This window comes from Microtus oregoni, unplaced genomic scaffold (genome assembly GCF_018167655.1).
Source record: "Microtus oregoni isolate MIOR12 unplaced genomic scaffold, Mior012 000047F_ref0000412, whole genome shotgun sequence".
Lineage (NCBI taxonomy): Eukaryota > Metazoa > Chordata > Mammalia > Rodentia > Cricetidae > Microtus > Microtus oregoni.
The window spans coordinates 16153309-16174266 of NW_024543221.1; the positions used below are offsets into that span (position 1 = coordinate 16153309).

The 20958-nt window shown below is 47.8% G+C and overlaps 1 protein-coding gene across 2 annotated transcripts in view; it reads left to right on the top strand.

Moving 5' to 3' along the window:
- Kcnh1 (potassium voltage-gated channel subfamily H member 1) overlaps positions 1-20958 on the top strand; it is a 296080-nt gene that overhangs the window by 123813 nt on the left and 151309 nt on the right. For both annotated transcript variants that reach the window (XM_041635334.1, XM_041635336.1), the window contains exon 7: positions 17519-17948. In XM_041635334.1, the coding sequence (XP_041491268.1) occupies positions 17519-17948 (430 nt within the window). The remainder of the gene's footprint in view (positions 1-17518; positions 17949-20958) is intronic.

The window sequence follows — 20958 nt, forward strand, 5'->3', positions numbered from 1 at the left end:
AGACAGGGCTTTGAAGATAGCACTCACGTCATCCGTGTTGGGAAAGAGGGAAGATGCAGCATGCATTGATGAGTGTCAGGGACCTGGGATGCTGGAATGAAGATGTGTGGTTGGAGATCTGAGAATTCACACAGCCCTGTGAAGCCACAGGTCCTGGGACATGATATAGGCAGCAGTAAAGCGGCGGGAAAGAGAGAAGAGAAGTCAGGTGCTCAGGGCCCAGGGTCTCATTCCTTTGGGAACATGCTTGGAACTGGCGCTCAAAGCTGTGGATCCTAAGCAAGTGACAGAGAGGGGCCAACTGGATAAAGATGGCAGCAAAAAACACTAGAAGGAGTGGGGGCAGGTGCTTAAACCTAGGAAAGGGCTTCGGCAGTATGAAGAGGGGGGAATGTTCTAGACCAGCTGTTGTTACTGAAGACGTTACAGAGGAGTTCAGTATGGGAGCTGTGCTCTTTGTAGCGAGGGCTGGAGCTCGGCTCTTTGCCACGAGTAACATATTTCTTTTTATTCATGATTCGTAGTTGGTTGTTTCAGTGAGGAGTTGGTATTATAATAAAATGACAATATTATAGAAGATTAATCCCTTGGATTTTATCCTGTGGCAGATACTGTTTTTCCATTCCGAAGGAAAGCTTATCTTGTTAACCCCAGAGCCATGACCAGGGAAACAAGAAAGAAATGTTTCTGCAAGGCAGTTTCCCAAACACAGTCCCACAAGCTGTGGGTAGATTGATAGCTTCCGCTAGCTCGGCTATGGAGGAGCCCGCCCCGGCAGCCCTGCCCTGTTCTGGTGGTTACACATGTTGTGGGTTCAAGTGCTTTTGAGTCCCCAGAACGTGTTCTTTGTTGTGCGTTAGCATATCTCTCTCACTTTGGCAGCCTTGCCTGGGTCTCCTCACATTTTGTTTTCTTAGAAGTGCCCGGGTTTTCTTGCCCCATCTCCATTCCCTCTGCAGCCCTGGGTAGAGAGGTCTGTCTAGGGAACCTCCCAAGGCCTCTGAGAACAGGGTAACTACAGGCCTGACGTCAGAACCTCAGGGCCATTTCACCCTGTAGATAATTGCTGCACATGTCAGCTGGGGACTTTCTAGAAAGCCTCCTTCCTCTCCATCATTAGGAATCACTCCACTTAGTTTAACCCTTTATGTGTTGTGTGGCACTTCACACATTCAGGTAAGATCTCGTTAAGCTCTGTGTGTGTGTGTGTGTGTGTATGTGAGTGTGTTTGCCTCTGTCTGTTCATGCATGTGTGTGTGTGTAAGTTTATGTGTGATTGATTGCTTTCTGCTTCTCCAACTGGAGGGTAAGTACGGTCAAAGTGGAGGTCCTTTGATTTAACGTTGAACCCAGGGCCCAGCCTCTAGCACACGGAGTCACCCGTGTGTGGGTCTTTCAGATGTTTGCCAGTTGTTCTGATGTCTATTTTCTAAAGGACAAAGGTTCCTATACTGTATAGTAGTGGTCATGACAACATAATTTGTGAAGATAGCTTAGCAGGGTGTTGGTCATGAAGTCGTTCGTTTAGGTGAGAGGCACAGAGTAGTTGGGCTTTGATGTAGGTGGCACTCTGGAGGACCTATGAGGGCTCTCGATCACACGTGCAGGGGGACAGGGACTCCTGTGTATACATCTGTTTTTGTCTTGTGTCTCTGTGCCTCTCTTCACTGGACCATGGTTTCAGAAGCGTGCTGTAGTTCATTAGAGCAGGTTCCGCATGGCTGGGTTGCTATTCTGCCGTTCTTGTTTAAAATCCTGCTGTACCAGCAAGCCCACTGGTTCTCAGTGTCTCTGTAGAATGATATCTCATAATGGCACTAAGGTCTGCCACTGTAGTAAGTGGTTTATGCACAGAACAAAATTATCTTTGCAGTAGCTTGGAACATTCCAGAATAATGACCAGATAAATCCTGTCATGGGCAATGGGGCTACCTGTGGAAGATCTGCAGAGTGCGACATGTCAGACGCTTAGGGGCACCTACCCCCCACCCCAGCATCTAAACACCCCTCCTTTAGAGAGTCCCTACCCCCCACCCCAGCATCTAAACACCCCTCCTTTAGAGAGTCCCTACCCCCCACCCCAGCATCTCAACACCCCTCCTTTAGAGAGTCCCTATCCCTGACCCCAGCATCTGAACATCCCTCCTTTAGAGAGTCCCTATCCCCCACCCCAGCATCTAAACACCCCTCCTTTAGAGAGTCCCTATCCCTGACCCCAGCATCTGAACATCCCTCCTTTAGAGAGTCCCTATCCCCCACCCCAGCATCTGAACATCCCTCCTTTAGAGAGTCCCTATCCCCGACCCCAGCATCTGAACATCCCTCCTTTAGAGAGTCCCTATCCCCGACCCCAGCATCTAAACACCCCTCCTTTAGAGAGTCCCTATCCCCAACCCCAGCATCTAAACACCCCTCCTTTAGAGAGTCCCTATCCCCGACCCCAGCATCTAAACATCCCTCCTTTAGAGAGTCCCTATCCCCAACCCCAGCATCTGAACACCCCTCCTTTAGAGAGTCCCTATCCCCAACCCCAGCATCTGAACATCCCTCCTTTAGAGAGTCCCTATCCCCCACCCCAGCATCTGAACAACCCTCCTTTAGAGAGTCCCTATCCCCCACCCCAGCATCTGAACAACCCTCCTTTAGAGAGTCCCTACCCCCACCCCAGCATCTGAACAACCCTCCCTCTGGTTCCTTGCTTATCCTTTTCAATTACTGTGTCTCATTCAATCTCCATCCCAGTCTTGGGAGAAAGAAGCTATCATAGGATCTGATAGATAGGGTCTCTGTTAAACAAGCTCTCACCCTTTTATGTGAGTTGGATCATCTACAGGTGACCTATAGGTCGAGGTCAGGGAGGGAAAACTCCCTGGAAGAAGGGGGCTCAGGGTTTGGTCTTGAGGAAAGCAGAAAGATGAAGGCTGAGTGTGTAGCTAGAGAGAGCTGCTTGTTGGTTCCCGACCGCCCGGCTAGCTTAGATCCGAAATAATCACTGTATTCATTAAATCACTGCTTGGCCCATTAGCTCTAGCTTTTTGTTGGCTAATCTCTTACATGTTAATTTAACCCATTTTTATTAATCTGTGTATCGCCACATGACAGTGGCTTATAGGCTAAAGTTCTTAGTGTCTGTCTGTAGCGGTTCATCACTTTTCTCTGGCTCCGCCCTTCTTCCTCCCAGCAATCAGCCTAGCTTTCTCTGCCTACCTAAGTTCTGCCTTGCTATAGGTCCAAAGCAGTTTCTTTATTCATTAATGGTGATCACAGCACACAGAGGGGACTCCCACATCAGCTGAGACCTCAGGAGGACTTGAAGGGCTGAAGCTGACAGAGGAAGCCAGTGTTGCAGCCTGCAAGGAGGGAAAGCAGCTAGACCTTGGGGCAGTGTGTGTGTGCACATGTGTGTGCGTGTGTGTGCGTGTGTGTGCGTGTGCGTGCGTGTGCGTGCGTGCATGCGCTTGTGCGTGTGTGTGTGTGTGTGTGTGTGTGTGTGTGTGATGCAGACCAGCTGACTGTACTTGGCTGCCTTTCAGTGGCTCTAACAGTCTCAGGAGAACTCATTCTATCTTTTTCTCTCTGTCTAAATACCCAAATCACACCATAGTATTAAAGAAATTATGCATCGCATAACTAGCTTAGGGGTCAGCCAACTGTGGCCCGTAGGCCAAAGCTGGTCTGAACTGGCTTTTGTATAGCCTAGGAGCTAAGAATAGACTGACACACTTTGAAGAGTTTAATAAACTCAAAAAAGAACACTACTTTGTGATATTAGAAAATTATACAAAATTGAAATTTCAGTGTTTATGAAGGAAGCTCTATGAGGATGGAGGCCTACCCCTTGTTATACTTTGTCTGCAGTTGCTCCGGGGCGCTAAGGGCTGAGTGCAGATGCCATGAAGCTTGTACACCACGAAGGCTGAAGACAGTATCTGGCTCTCCGCAGACAATACTTGCTGACCCCTGCTCTAACACAATGAAATTTTTCTTTTCTCCCAATTTCCTTCCAGTCTTTAGCTAAAATGCAGACATAATTTATGTAGTCGTACACATTATATATACAGTGTCTCACTGAGCCATAAACCTTTTCTGTAATAGTCACCATAATTATAATTTTAATGAGCTTGTATTTGTATAGTGCTTTGAAATGTAAAAAAATGCTTTATAACCGTAATCATGGTTTATTATCACAACCACCCACATGAGAGGAGGGAACAATCATTTCATGAACTCGCATAGTGATTAAGCCATGTACGGGGACCCCACAGAGAGCCAGCAGAAAGCCAGGGATTTGACTGAATCCCTACTTTGTGTTACTGTACTGATAGTGTATAATTGTACCCAAGTTAATACAAGTCTTAATTTTGTGTTACTGTACTGATAGTGTATAATTGTACCCAAGTTAATACAAGTCTTAATTTTTTCCATCTTTCTTTTTGTGTGTGTCTATGTATGTATGTATATGTGTGCTATGTGTGGGTATGTATGTATGGTCTTGTTTGTGTATGTGTGTTATGTGTGGGTATGTATGTTGTTTTTGTGGGGGGAGAAGTGCATGTGATATGTGTAGGTATGTATATATGTTCTTGTGTATGTGAGGTGTGCATGTGGTATGCATGTGTGTTGAAGGAGCTGCGTTCTGTTCTGTTTACTCTAACCTATCAGGCCAAGCAGTTTCTTTATTAATTAACCAATGACCTTCCTCTATCATGGATGGAGTGAGCCTGAGTTGTAAGTAGAAGGTCACTCCAGGGCAGGTCACACCCTTTTCCAGAAGCTGCCTCCATAGACCAGGTGTCACTGTCAAACTCAAGGAGCAGGTATTCAGGGAGTGTCTGTCTGCACCAGGCTGGGTGCAGTGGGGGTGGGTGTTGGAATGAATAGAGTCTGGATGCCAAAGAGGCTGATGTATGTGAAATTCTGAGGGATCCAGCAAGCTAGCTGGGCTAGCTAAGTGGGGATGTAGGCCTGACCCTCAGAGCAGGGCAGCTGTGGCCAGAGGGGCAATGAAGGATGAGCGGGGTGGAGCGGATGTGGTGAGAGAAGCTTTCCCAACCCGTGAGCAGCCTGTCTGTGGGACTATGAGTGAGATACTGCTGGACCAGGGTGCAGAGAGTTCCAGTGACCCTGTGCAGCTGGTGGGGGCTGTGGAGTTAGGAGCGAGCCATAGGTCACACGGGGAGGTGGAGGCCCATGTCGAGGGCCCTGTGGGTGGAGGTTGGGTCGGAGGGAACAGAACATGGCTTTTTTGTGGCTTCTGCAAAACCTAGAGAAGGAGCACATGGTGTCTCCACATGGACATTTGGAGCTTACCAAACTGGGAGAATGGTGGCAACTGTGTGCCAGGCAAACAGAGCCCTGGTTTGGGGTTCAGAGAAGCAAGCAAGCAATGAAGGATTTCTGATTCTGAAACAGGCTTCTGCCTTTTGGCTTTCAGTTTAAAGGGACAAATTGTCTCTCCTGAGGCAGCAGGGGTGATCTTCACTTTACAGAGAAGGAAACTGAGGCTCAGAAAGTTTGAGTACCAGGATGTAGCTCAGCCAGCGATTACTGATCTAACAGGCACAAGGCCCCGGGTTCCATCCCCATCACTATGTAAGTACTTTAACAAGGGGGCATGTGGCAGTACAGCCTGCACCGGAGGCTCCCAGATCCGGGGAGGGGCAGAGGTGTTGTTTAGCACACAGCTGTTTCCAGCTTAGAGAGGTGATGCTCTGCCGGGGAATGGTGGTGGCTGTGTGAAGTGTGAGTCTGAAGGCCCTTAACAGTGGTACAGCCTGGGCCTAGAGGTGCACAGTTCTTCCAGCTGCTCGGGAGCTCAAGGCCCCATGGGCAACATTGAGTAAGACTTTGTCTCAAGATACAAAGCAGTGCCTGGCTGAGGACAAAGCCCAGTGGTAGAATGCTTGCCTATTATCTGGGAGGCCTCGAGCTCGTCCACTAGTATTAAATTAAAAAGAAAAAATGGGTCAAATGGTAAATCTGAAGTACATTTTATCACAGTAAAAATAGTGTACTCTGGTTTCTTCTCATTTTCCATAAAAGTAGGCTTCAAGTGAAGTATGTGAGGGCCAGAACCAGGGTTGGTACCCCGTTCATCATATCCGTCTGTCCCTGGAATGAACCGTTCTTCACATACTCTGGTCCCTCCTCTTTCAAGTGAGGGTTATGGGCCAGGTCATCTCTGAGTCCTAGCGCTTCTGAATTCAGGCTTTGTGGAGATCTGGCAAGTTCAACAGTTTCTTTTGGCCACGGCTCTCTGTTGGCGGGTGATGCTGTTTGCTCATCTGTTGCCTTTGCAGTCCAGGGCTCTGTTCTGCACTCATCTAGGGTCGCATCTGGTATCACCAGGAAAAGCCCTTAAGTCACTGTCTTAGAGCGACCAAAAGCAAGCTGCGGAGGAAAGGGTTTATTTGGTTTACACTTCCACACGGCTGTTCATCACTGAAGGAAGTCAGGACAGGAACTCCACCCCGGAGGGAGGAGCTGATGCAGAGGCCTTGAAGGTGCTGCTTACTGGCTTGTTACACCTGCTTTCCTAAAGAACTCAGACCACCAGCCCAGGGATGTACCACCCACAAGGGCCTGGACCCTCCCCAATTAATCACTAATTAAGAAAACACCTTACAAGCTTGCCTCCAGCCTGATCTTATGGAGGCATCTTAATCCAAGCACTTGGGAGGCAGGGGCAGGTGGATCTCTGTGAGTTTGAGGCCAGCCTGGTCTACAAGAGCTAGTTCCAGGACAGGCACCAGAGCTACAGTGAAACCCTGCCTCGAAAATAAAAAAAGACAACTTCTCAATTTAGGAGTCCTTCCTCTCAGATGACTCTAGCCTGTGTCAAGGTGACAAAAGACTATTCTGCACAGCTGCTGTCCATAGGTGAATCATGACTTCAGAAGACACCTGCAGATGTCCTAATGTTGCTGGCAGCACTTGCTCTGAATAGTGCCTACCAACCTTCAAAGTGTCCTGCGGGGCGTTTTCTTGTGGCCTTGTGACTGAGCTGAGAGCCCCGTGGGAAGTGACAAGTCGCACCTCCGTTGCTAATCGCTAAAACCTTAGAAGCAACCAGGGTTTCCTCTGGAAGATGAATGACTGTACCTTGCTACCTACAGACAGAGGAATATTATTCAGTGTTAAATGAACTGTGAAGGCATGAAAGGACAGAAGAAAACTTTGAACTGCATTACTTATGAATGGATTCAATCGTAAAAGGCTATGTGATATGACATTCTGGAAAGGACAAAGCCAGGGAGGTGGTAACAGAACCAGTGGTTACCAAGGGTTATGTGTGTTTGGGGGCCAGTGGGCAGAGAACAGAATTCTAGAAAGCTACTGGGCTTGGACAGGTCTTTTACCTTCTCTGAGCAATAGTGACTCACCTGGGGTCAGGTGGAGACTCTTGGAAACCTTTGAGTGTTTGTAATAAGCCACTCTGAAAGCTGAAGCCAGGCCCTGTCTGTTGGGCCTACCATGCAGAGGAATGTCTATGTACCCAATGATGATGCCTATCTGTACTTCATTCCAAAGATCACAGAACTGTATTCCCCTCTCCCCAGAAGCCTCTGAGAGGAAGCATTGGTTTTCCTCAGGATGCTCCCACCGAGACTTACCCTAACAGCTAGAGGACCTCAGAGGAGAGCCCTGTACATGTTGGGTCCCTCAGGGATGAAATGGCAGGGTGACTATTCTTACCCACCATTTTCCATGTGCTGTGGAGAGGAATGGTCACTGAGATCTCGAGGGCCTTCAAGGAAGGACAGACAGCATCAAAACCACGAGTGATAAGAAAGGAAAACACGAGCATTCATCCTGTGTGGAAAGCCCTTCTTACCTAAACCTCGGGTGGCGAGAATCCCATTGTCCCTCTGCCTTTCTGGGTTTGGCTTTCCCTATGGACTCCTCTTTGGGGCCCAGCCTTGGTTTTCCCATGGTCACACAGAAGTATGTCCCATGGCTTGCCGAGTTACTTTCTTTAGAGTGCTCTGCCCCTCACGTCTGACATGTGAGATGGTCCTGGGCTCTGGTGGTACGTTAGTGTTACAGGAGTTGTTTGGGTGGGAACAGGGGCCCCTGGCAGCATTAAGGAGCTGGGCTCAGCCATCAGAATCAACAGGGTAATCAGAGGGAAGAGGAACAGAGGGGCAGAGAAGAGGGAATTATTTGGTGTGGCCACATTGAAAAGAGGAGCAGAGAAAGGGGTCTAGTGACCTCAAGTCCATCTTCTTTTTTTTTTTTTTTTTTGATTTTCCGAGACAGGGTTTCTCCGTAGCTTTTGGTTCCTGTCCTGGAACTAGCTCTTGTAGACCAGGCTGGCCTCGAACTCACAGAGATCCGCCTGCCTCTGCCTCCCGAGTGCTGGGATTAAAGGCGTGCGCCACCACCGCCCGGCTCAAGTCCATCTTCTGAGGGTCCCGGCATGAGGTTCAGTTCACATGGAGGGCAAGTGGTGTAACTAAGGAGTCCTGTCGGGTGTGGTCTTGCCCATCATAGACCCCCAATTGTCTGGATCCATTGTCTCCTGCTATGCGGTAGACAAGTTGTCAGAACTATATGAAGTCTCCTCCTGGGGGACAAACTCCCCTTGTGGCTGGCACCAAGATAGTCTTTTCCCTTTTCACCATGAGACATCTGGGGGAATTCTGGTTTCTTGGGGACCATTGCTTCAGTAGACTGATAGCCAAGGGAGGGACACAACCTCTCACTAGAATGTCTTTATTTTTGCTATGATGATTATATTAGCACCTCAGCTACATCTCCACAGACACAGCCCAGGGTTTCAGGCTACTGGTCTGCACTTAGAAGTCCCACACTCCTGCTCCTTACATTCCAGAGAACCCTTCACCCATCAAAACCAGGTGCCGGGACCCCCTCTTCACGGCTCATTCTCCCAGGGCACCTGTGCCACAAACTCCTGGTACTTGACAGAGACCACCTGTTTGGGTTCTCCTGCCTGTACCTTGGTCTTCTGTCAGGATCAGACAGGCTGGAGTGGCTTATATTCAGACAGCACATGTGTGAGACCTTTAAATCCAAAGAGACCACGTACAGAACAGCCTGTGCCTCTCCACAGCTTTCTAGAAGGACAAAGGACCCGTGCTCTCCTCAGGTCAAAGACCTGGGATGTCTGTTACTTTTAGGAAATTCTCTTGGCTTTTTAGCCATACCAGACTCAGACCTGTTTTGTCCCTGAGATTTTAAATCAAATTAACCTAAAGAAAATTAAAACCACAGCTAACACAGTTGTAGCGTCCAGGCTGCAGGGCACAACATGGCTCCACTGTTACCTTTGAGAAAAATAAAAACCACTTCAGACTGCTTGGATTCATCTCTTTTGGAAGAAGACTGAATTCAGTATTCTGAGCAATGGACATGCCACTTGATAGAACCAGAGTTTCTGTCCCTTCTCCTCTGGATGTTTTGCTCAACAACAAAGCGTTTATTTCCAGCATCTCCAGAAGGGAAAGCTTGATAGTGTAAATTCACAAGGGAACGTCCAGTCTGCTTCATGCTTCTGAGTAAGCACAAAGGAAGTCCACAGTCTTAAGCAACGATTTCTAAACTTCCCCCAATGACTGTTTTCTGCAGGGACTGCAGATGTGCCTTTTGGACGACATTATTGGATTAAATAAACCGAAGGGTGCAGGCAATCCCATTTCTGGTTAAAATCTCCCTTTGGGCTCAGAAACCACATCCTCTACCCAAATATGGTCACCAGACCTGCTGGACGAGCCAAGAGAGGTCCCCTGTGTGCATAGCCTCATGCCTGACACTAACTCAATCGCAGGGTTGCAGGTGTAATTTGCCCCCATGCGGCTTGCATTCTGCTTGCTCTGAGCCCGACTGCAGGCAGTGTGAGGGCAGGGGGAGGGGGCTGGCCTTACTTTTCTATCATTGCTCAGCCTAGGGTGTGTCTTCCTGTCCTAGGTTTCGGGAAATAAATGCTGGATTGAATTAAACATGGCTGAAGTACCACGTTGAGATGAGGAAGGGGAGGCAAATTAAATTTCAGTTTCAGAGAGTAACTTCCAGTGAAATCTGGTAAAGCCAATTTACTCCATTACCAACAGAAGTTCTGTGAGCTCACGGAGTGTGGAGCTTTCGTGGAACATTCTTGAAGTCGTTTTTTTAAGACAACACACAGGCAGTTTCTGTTAATAAAGCACTAAATCTTCATATTAGGAAGGCTTCCGCAAAGAAGGAGGGCTGGTGGAGGCTGGGGATGTGGCTCATACTTGCTTACCATTCAGTACGTTTTGGGTTGCATTGCCAGCACTGCAGAGTGTGCTGCAGCATGCCTAGTATTGGGAGGTAGAGAGAGGAAGATCAGGAGTTCAAGGCCATCCTTGAATAAATACTGAGTTAAAGCCCAGACTATGCTACAAAGAGATTAGAGAAGAGGGAGGGTTGAGGAGAGAGAGAGAGAGAGAGAGAGAGACAGAGAGAGAAACCTTGAATGGAAAAGTCATGTATATATGTAAATATACATACAGAAACACGTGTGTGTGTGTGTGTGTGTGTGTGTGTGTGTGTGTGTGTGTGGTATATAGGTTGTGACAGGCTGACTCACATGATCACCACAGAGGCTCAGCAGGTGGTGGCTGCGTACTGGCTACTAGAACCAGCGAAGCTGATTATGGCTTGGTCTAAGAAGTCAAAAGTCTCAAAGAGACCTAAAGTACAATCCTCACTCCCCTGGCCCGAGACTAAAGTACTGAGAGGCCTCCAGCTAGGGTCCCTAGTGCAAATCTGGGTCGAGGCCACAGATCATTGGTCCAAGCCTGAGAGTGGCCATGGGCAGTGCACCTGCTAGGGAAGGAACAGCTAGAGGGGAGGATGTGCCTGTCTTTTCTTCCTGTTTGCTTTTTCATTCATTCATTCTGGTTATTAGTCTATTGGTTGGTGCTGCCCAGAGTCTGAGTCACTCAATTCACTGGCCTGATGTCCTTCTGTATATGCGTTGCTTTTATTGGTTGATGAATAAAGCTCTTTCCGCAATGGCCTAGCAGAGTAAAGCCAGGTGGGAAATCTGAACAGAGATATATATAGAGAGAGTAAGTGAAATCAAGGAGATGCCATGTAGACATTGAATGAGAAAGATGCCAGAACATCACCAGTAAGCCAAGCCCCGTGGGGATGCATAGATGAATAGAAATGGGTTAGTGTCAGATGTAAGAGCTAGTGAGGAATATGCCCGAGTCATTGGCCAAACAGTGTTGTAATTAATATAGTTCCCATGTGATCTTTTCAGTCTGGGCAGCTGGGAAAGAAAGTGCAGTCTCTGTCTACACTGGTCCACATGCACATGTATGCCCATCTTCTCTGCAAACACTCAGACACACCCAGGTGGGTACTTTGGATATCTTTCCTTCTTACACCTTGACTCCCCACATTAATATCACAATCCTTGATTTTATTTATTTATTTGTTTATTTTGGTTTTTCGAGACAGTGTTTCTCTGTAGCATTGGCACCCATCTTGGAACAAGCTCTTGTAAACCAGGCTGACCTTGAACTCAGAGAGATCCGCCTGTCTCTACCTCCCAAGTGCTGGGATTAAAGGCGTGCACCACCACTGCCCAGCTAACGTCACAATCCTTTTTAACAGACTAGTAGGTTCAGTATCACCACAATCTGGGTTTTCATTCAACAGACACTAACGGACCATCCGTAGGGAGTTAGGATAGGAGATGGAAGATGGTGTCTGAGGTGCAGGTCACTACCCGTGCATTCCTCTTCTCATCTGTAAAGTCAGTGTAGGCTGAACTCTCCTGTGAAGTCGAGGAACTGGTGAGATGGTCTCCCTGATGTCCTCAGCATCTGGAGAATAGTGGAAGTCACTTCTCTCACTGGCAGTCACTTCCAGACCTCAGGGACATGTCAGTCTGTGGCACAGCAACAAAGTGTGGCATGCCCTTTACACCTCAGGGTACTTTGAACTGGCCATCACTTCTGTCTGGAACTTGTTTTTTTAGACCATCTCATGTTCATGGCTCCCACCCTTGTGTACCATGGGCCCTTGCCTTGATTCCACAGTCTCTGTGAATACCGGAACGACAATGGCTGACCACCTTCCTGCTACGTCTGTGTTTATTTCTTGCCTGATTTGTTATCATACCTTCATGTAGCAGCTCTGACTTTAGAGTTTTATTCTATTGTCTCTTTCTCTTAATTGAAAATTCTAGAAGGGTAAAGGTTTAGGGCCTGATCTGTCACCAGGGCTTAAATTATGAGTAGGGGCTCAATAAGTATTTGCTCAGCTTGGCGTGATTCAGACCTCCCACCCTCTCTACTTGTGGGACTGAGGTAGGAGGATTCCAAGCTGAAGGCTTCTGTGACCTGCATGATAAGTTCAAAGCCAGCCTGGACAACTTAGTGAGATTGCATCTTAAGATAAAAAGTAAAAGGAGGGCTGAGGTTTAGCACGCTGAGAGAGTGTTGACCCACTCTGCCTGAAGCTCCACCCATCCCTCAGAATTGCCTGAAGAACGACTGAAACACCATTCATGGAGCTTTGGGGAGGACACACCAACCCAGAAGGAGGCAGTATTTATTGTTTAGAGTGCTAAGTCACGCTTGTTTGGAAAGATACAAGTGCGGAGCCCAGAACTCACCTTTCTTAACTTCAGAGTTTGAGGGACAAAAGTAGGGAAAGCCGTTGTCAGTAGAAAGCCATGTGAACAAGGTGCGAAGCAAGCACAGTCCATCACGATGCCAGGTCATAGGCCTTCTCTTGGCATGGCGGTAGGGAAACATGCGCTGGAGAAGGGGGTGGAAACAATCACGAGAATATTTTATAGTTCTGATTTACCATGACCGCCGTGGCCTCCCCATACAGATCTGGGAGTCTGGTGAGGCTATCTAAGAATATAGCATCTTGATAATACAGTGGCACCTGTCTGTGACTTTAGTGTTGACGCCTATGGCAGAAAAATGTTCTGAGGCAGAGAGTTGGTGAGTCTAGCTAGATGAAAAGGTAGGGGCTGGAGCGATGGCTCAGTGAAGAGAGAGCTTGCCACACAAGCATGATGGCCCGAGTTTGGCTCAGAACATTCACATAAAGAGGAAAGCCAAGCATAGCTGTGCGCCAGTAACCCCAGCACAGGGGGAACAGGGGTGCTGCCTGGCTCCAGCTTCAGAAAGGACCTGACTCAAGGAATACAGTGGAAGTAATGGAGCCGGATACCTGATTTGCTCCTTTGACTTCAGCATGCATCATCCACCCATCCACCCACCCATCTACCTACATGAATACAGTCCCCCCAACCGCAGTGCATGCATGCGTTCTCTCTCTCTCTCTCTCTCTCTCTCTCTCTCTCTCTCTCTCTCTCTCACACACACACACACACACACACACACACACACATACACACACACACACAAGGCAAGGTGAGAGCAAACCCAAGTGAATGGCTTGTTTGGGCTGTACATTTAAGTAAAACTCAAAAACATGCACCCAGTGAGTCTGAAGCCTGCTGAGCATCCACCTCCATCAGGATCCACCAGTGTTAGATCACACAGGAGCCACTGAGATTTCCCGAGTCTGCCTCCGGGCTAGCTGCAGCTTTGAGGAGTGAAACTCAGCGGCTTCTGTTCTCGCTGATCCACTTGGAAACTCCTGCTTCTTCCTAATGTCACGATTCCCATAAAGCATCCAGAACACTACTTGTACCATGAGATGGTTTTTCTGCTGTGACGAGTCTCTGGGGAATATGGCACTGTCATGTTTTAGTGTACTCAAATGAAAAAGAAGTTTGGAGGATTCTGTTTTATTTATCTCGTGTACTGAACTTCAGGAAAGTTGGGGCGGGGGTGGGGGAGCCAAACTAATAGTCAGGACTGCTTTTGAGCAGCCAGGATCCCAGCTGCTAATGTGGTAACCGAGAATTCACATGAGCACCGAGCAATGGCGTACCGCTGGGCAGAGACAACAGTGACATTCCAGACCCTCCTTAAAGTGAGGAAGAGAAAGCTTGCCCTAACCTCCAAGCTTTCTCCGACTCCTTCTGAGCACGTGCTGTGCACTAGACTTGCTGTGGTGTCATCGATTCCAAAATGAGGGCTGACACTGTGCAACCCACTTGCTTCTAGCATGTATGGCAGGTGATGTCCGTCTTTGGGAAGACGTATTTCCTGGTGACGTTTTGGGGAATGAGGATTGCATCATGCAGGGAATCATCAGGTAGTAGTGGATACAGCACTGTGGACTTGTGGAGGAGTTGGGGATGGGTTCTGACTTCAGGGTCATTGTTGAGACCTCATGGTCTGGAGACACCACAAGCCTGAAGGATGTGTGGATCACCAGATGGTTAGGTATATGTCAGGCCTTCTGGCCTGAGAGGCCAGCCTGAAGAGGCACCATAATGTACCTACATCATATAGACATGTGAGCCATTTGGGCCATATGACTAGAGCATAGCATAGCCCCTGAGTGGCAGTTGAAGGTATTGTGACCATTGTGATGTAAGTGGAGGGAGCACCAGAAAGGCGATGTAGCCCGCTTATGGCTTGTGGATGCCTGTGGTGGAATGGTGGTATCTGAGGCGTGGGAGTGGTCAAAGGGAGGACAAGCATCTGTGGGGGCTTCTGGACTGCCAAGGGTTGCTTTGAATTGAACGTGCGCTGAGAGAAGTGAGAAGGCATTTTGCCCTGGAAAGCAAGCTCTTCTTGGGTTTCAGGGACCCTCAGGAGGAGGTGGCATGTGGGTGGCTGCATACATGGTGTTTGATTTCTGACTCATCCCAAAGACTCCTTTGCCTCCCAAAATACCTCCCCCATGCAGCTGTAGATGCTGCTTGCTCCGTTCCTGGGAGCTGGTTACCCTCTGTTGGGGTGTAGGTGCCCTGTGCGTCAGCTGACCCCCGTGAGGGACAGTGTCCACTCTTGTGTGGCAAGGGTGATCACAAGAGGGATAGCTGTGCTGATGAGAGCATTGTTGATACGAAACCATCACTTCTCTCGTGGGTCTACAGCCGTGAAGCCTGTTTATTTGTTCTCTTGTTTATTTTAGTCACTGGGAATGAAAGTCGGGGCTCCACAGAAGCTGGGCAAGCCCGCTACCCTTGAGCTACGTACCCAGCCATGCTTTATTTTTTTTCTGAGAAGACGACAAATCCTGCTTCCCCCGCCCTGCCCTTTGCACAGCCTCACTTGGGGTCTGCTTGGGCGGGACCCTGGAGTTGGTAGGAAAGGGAAGGATAGTTCAGTGCTCATTTCAGGAATTTCTTCCTTATGCACATTCTACAACTTAGGTTAGCTTGGGTTGAGCTCCCACACAGCACTCTAGGGAACCAGGCTTGTCTGTGGGTCCACCGTCTTCAGGGTATAGCCTCAAGATCACACAAACTTACCTGAAGACAGGACAGGAGAAAGAGAAAGCACCACTTCCCTGGAAGTGCCTGCCACAAAGGACTCAGGTAGATGGACAGAGCCTGAGAAATACAGTTTAGTGATGAACCGTGAAGAGGATGTGGGCCAGGGTGGCTCCTTAGACAGGCATGGGGAAACACGGGTTCCTCTTCTTCTACTGTCATAAGTTGATCCCGGGGCCGTGGCTTTAGGAGGATAGAGGATGAGTGTTAAAGCCCTCTCAGGTTTTTTTTTATGTGGACCCTGTTCACCACGTTGGAGCACCAAACTGTTGTAGGAGAATCAGGCTGCTTGTTCTTCCCAGCCACCCGGCTAGCTTAACCCCTGAAATAATCATATAGAAATTGTATTACTTAAATCACTGCCTGGCCCATTATCTCTAGTCTATTGGCTAGCTCTCATATCTTGATTTAACCCATTTCTACTAATCTATGTTCACCACGAGGTCGTGGCTTACCGGGAAAGATTTAGCATGTCTGACCTGGTGTCTCCATGGCTGCTCTCTACCTCTGCTTTCTTTCTCCCAGAATTCAGTTCTGTCTTCCCTGCCTACCTATCGGCCAGGCAGCTTCTTTATTGATTAACCAATTAAAGCAACACATAAACAAAAGGAACTCCTACACCACATGAGAGAGTTGTGGCGGCCTGGAGACTGCCTAGTGGTTGGAAAAGAGAGGAATCCTGCATCCATGGTGAAGGGTAGCATCTCTCCTTGGGTTCTTTCTAGGTAAAGGCTGACAGAGTCCAGACTCAAAGAGACACCTCTGTCTTGTTTGTTTTTTGGGGAAGTGGGAGAAGCTAATGGACATTCCCAATGCACGCATCTTAGAATCACATCAGAATAGGAATCGGGTGTGGAGGGGTCCAAGTGCTGTGGCATCTGTAGTGTATTTCAAGTCCCCATTTGGGGTGCCAAGAACTGGTAGGTTTGGGCTTGTGGAAGCCTGAGTGGGGCTCTGAACCACCCCTCCTTCATGCAAGAGGACAAGCAGGTCACTGGAGTCCAAATGGACACAGGTGGCCCAGATTTCCACCCTGTTTTTTTTACATGCTACTGTGTTTTTGCTCAGCTTCTTGGACTGTGTGTGTGTGTGTGTGTGTGTGTGTGTGTGTGTGTGTTCAGTGTCTGACTGTACATACCCCAGCCTCACAGCAGAAATGCCCTTCCCAACGAACCTCAGCTCTTTTTTCTTTCAGCCCTTTCTCTCGTTCTCTTACTTTAATTTCTTCTGATTTATTTATTTGTTTGTTCATTTGTGGCAGGGTCTCATTATATAACCTTGGCTGGCCTGGAACTCACTATGTAGACCAAGCTAGCCTCTAACCCCAATCTGGTGCTGAGGTTAAAGGTGTGCACCTCAGCTATTTCTCAATTCACTTTAATTTTAAATATGTTTTTTCTAATTATTAAATTAATGATAATGACGGAGATTAGGTAACTCTATGCTTTTATAACAAACTATGTGGAAATAAAAAAGCAGCCTGTGGTTCCTGATTGCTTTCTAATGCAGACATATTTATTTGCTTATGTGCAATGCGGTGTGTTTATATAATTCATTGCCACATGAAATAAATATGATACAACTCAAATATTTCATATTATATAATATGAAATATTATACAACCCTTGAAAAATTATTAAAATAACTGGTAGTATGGAGAGATGCATATGTAAATATATCCTAGTTCTCATCTACTTGTTTTGTTTATCTTTTAATCAAGTCATAAAATACCAAATAGGAATCTCTATTCCATGCACCTTGGAATAGAATTCTAATTTTACACGGTGGAGAGATGGCTTAGCAATTTAAAAGCTGTAACTGCTCTTATGGAGGATACCAGTCTGGTTCCCAAAATGCACTTGGCAGTTTGCAATTGCCTCCCAGGGACCTGACATTTCCCTTCTGGTCTCTACAGGCACCAGGCAAGCACATGGTGCACATATGTAGCTGCAGATAAAATATTCATACACATAGAATTAAAATAAACAAAATCTTATCTAAAAAAGAATTCTAAGAATTTTTAAGGGTTGTATAATATTGCATGTCATGGAAACATACATGATGCTTAAGCTAACGGCAGTGGTGGGGCTGAAGGATGGAGTGTTAGCTGTGTTCCTTTTCTCTGACTCTGTGTCCATTCCCTTCCAGGGCATCAGCAGCCTGTTCAGTTCTCTGAAGGTTGTGCGCTTGCTCCGTCTCGGGCGAGTGGCCCGCAAGCTGGACCATTACATCGAGTATGGAGCTGCGGTCCTGGTCTTGTTGGTGTGCGTGTTTGGGCTAGCCGCCCACTGGATGGCCTGCATCTGGTACAGCATTGGGGACTATGAGATCTTTGACGAAGACACCAAGACGATCCGCAACAATAGCTGGCTCTACCAGCTGGCGATGGACATTGGCACTCCATACCAGTTCAACGGGTCTGGCTCAGGCAAGTGGGAAGGCGGGCCAAGCAAGAATTCCGTCTACATCTCCTCCCTGTACTTCACCATGACCAGTCTCACCAGCGTGGGCTTTGGGAACATCGCCCCGTCCACAGACATTGAGAAGATCTTCGCGGTGGCTATCATGATGATTGGTTGTGAGTATGGCAGTCGGAGTGGAGTGGGGAAACCTGCCAGGTAGCCAGGCCTGCTGCAGGCTGAAAATGGGATAGGGGCTGCTCCGCCAGGAGGGTCAAGGAATGACCAACAGATGTGTTCTCTCCTGAAGATAGGGTTGTGGTATTTCTGATCACTAAACCAGCACGTGCTCATTGAGAAGCAAGTTTAGGAGGTGTAAATGGTGTGCAGCTGTAGCTCAGTTGGTAAAGCGCTTACCTGACTTGCAGAAAACCCTGAGTTCAATCCCTAGTGCTGTATGGACTGGGTGTGGTGGAGCATGTGGGTAGCCTCAGAATTCAGGACAGTCAGGCTAGACAGAAAGTTCTAAGCCAGCCTGGGTTCCCTGAGACCCTGTTAGCAGAAAGAAAGGGAGAGAGAAGAGGAGAGGGGAAGCGATGGGAAGAGACAGCAATCACTTTCTGGTGCCTTCACTAGTCTGCTTTCTCTGTGTACCTGGTCTGGATACTCGATTTTTATTGTTTGGAGAGACGGCCTCACATACAGTTTGCTGAGAACACTGACAGGTCTTTCTATGTCCATTTTAGTCTTAAAGCGGCGAGTGTGGTGTTTCGGTTACGCAGCGAAATGTTCACAGCAGGGTCCACCTGACAACCATCTTCTGACACCGCCCCCTTTCTTTCCCTATTATTTTCATCTAATGTGTGTCTTGTGCTGCGTGTCGGTTTAAACATAGCTTAGATCTGCGTCGTCCAGCCTGGCACGAGAGAAAAACAATGTCTGAGTGTAGATATTAGGGTGTCTTTGGCACCTTTGCATTGGTATGGGCTGAAGCTTAGGGTTAAATGAAATACTCTATTTCAGTTACTCTCCTCTTCAGGTTTCCTAGGGAAAATTTTACTTCTTTAGAACTAGTCTGGATTATTCCTTCCTTCTTTCCATGTTCTTCCATCCTTGCCCCTCCTCACCCAGGTCTTGCAATGTAGCCCAGGATGACTTGGAACTCACTATGTAGCCTGGGCTAGCCTCAAACTCCTGCCAAACTTCTTGCCTCAGCCTACTTGAAGTGCTGGGATTATAGACCTGAGTCATACTTACTCCCAGCTAAGATCAATATTTTCCTGTCTGCCTCTTGGTGGAGAAGTCTCCATGCTCGATACACAGCACACATACACACAGAGAGAGAGACAGACAGAGAGAGAGAGAGAGAGACAGAGAGAGAGAGACAGAGAGAGAGGGGGAGACACAGAGAGAGAGAGAGAAATAGATTAATGGCATACTGTTCCTGCATTGAATATCCCCCTAGTTCTTGAGGCAAGCACTTAAGTGTGAGTCATTTTACCATGACTACTATGTAGTTGTCGCTGTGAAAAGTGCCTTTGGCTGATGACAGTGACCTTCCTTCATTCCAGGAAGTCCTAGAAGGGTGGGAACCTGCCTGGCTGGAGACATCAGTGAGCCTGAGTGGTTTGTGATCAAGCTGCTATGGTGACTACTGTACTGTGTTGGTGCTTCAGGGACAGAGGACAGGGGGCAGGCTACATGGGGGAAGCTTCCATTTGCAGTGGTCACCCAGAGAACTCAACCTCCAGAGCCCAAGGGAGCCCATGGGCAGCCCATGGGCAGGACTTCCTTTTCTTGGATAAGGTCCTCAAGGTGACATTGATGAATAAATGGTTGATACTCTTGGCCTACCCGTTGAGAGGTGCAGATCTGGGGTAGATGTCACCCCGCATTGTCCTACCTCCTGATCACCTCCAGTTTCTTGTAGCTCCTTCCTCGTGCCTGACGCAGGCAGATCCTGGGAGTTTTATGCAGGATGTGTCTGAAGAGGTAATTGATTCTGGGAACTGGGTGCTGGTGTAGCTGTTGCGTTTGCTCCTTATTTTAAGATGGGTTTTAATAGAGATGATTGCCTGGCCATGGAAAGCTGAGTGAAGGATCCGTGGGTGGCTAATTGCTTCAGTTTAATTAGAACTTGGGGTGCTTTCTCATGTCTCAGGCAAGGATTTAAGACTTTTTCTCTTCTACAAGGGTTTCAACCTTAACTGTGTTGGTTTCTAGTCAGGACTTGCGACTTACAAAAAGAAAGAAACTTCAGTGTGGGGGATCAAACTTAGCCTCTTTCGTATGTTAGGCATAAGCCTCACCATTGAGCAGCTTCTCAGCCTGCTTCCAGAATTTTTATGAGCCTCGGAATGCAGAATAATCAAAATGATATGCTGTGCATAGGACCTTTCAGGGGAGATAAAGGCCCCATTATAGCCGTTACTGAGAATTTGCTAAGAGTGGTCAGTTAGAAATGGGCCTGTTTCATGGTCTCAAAAGGTTGTCAGGGCTTCCTTGCAGTTTGTCACACAGAGGAGAAAGAAAAAGTTTTAGGGGCTTGCAATGAAGACAAACACATCTCTTTCCTGTCCCGTGACTGTTCTCCCATGAGAGTATTGTTTCCTAAACCTGTGAGGAACCCTGGCCATCTCCGCTCCATATACGTCCTCACCTTCTCAGAGCCAGACACTGCGCTGAGCTCACCCGCACGCTCTGTTGCTTACTCTGCCTGTTCTTCCATAAGGAAAAGGAAGCTCACACAAGTGTCCTCATTCTCAAGAACATGGGGCTGCTGGGCAGGAGGGAGAGGGCTCAAAGGACCGCTCACCTGTGATGGTGATGAAATCACATGTGGTATGGGCCACCTGCACAGATTCTCCATGCTTGCTCACTGACATGTGGAAAATTCCTCCTGTGAACTTGAGCAGACTGCCCATGGCTGTTGTGGAAACTCTCATTGGTTGCTGTTTTAATATAAGAACACAATTAGGCTTCAGACTCGGGACCAGATATTTATGGGAGCAGCTATTTTTCAGCAACCTGTCATGTATGGTTACAGCTATGACATATGTCTAACACATTCCCGTGTTAATGAGAAAAGCTTTGTACCATGTGTAATGGTTGGTAATCAGCCTGGTAAACCCACACCAAAAGAGCCTTCCTTCAGGATGACTGCCAGTGTGCGGTGTCTCCCTTCCGCTG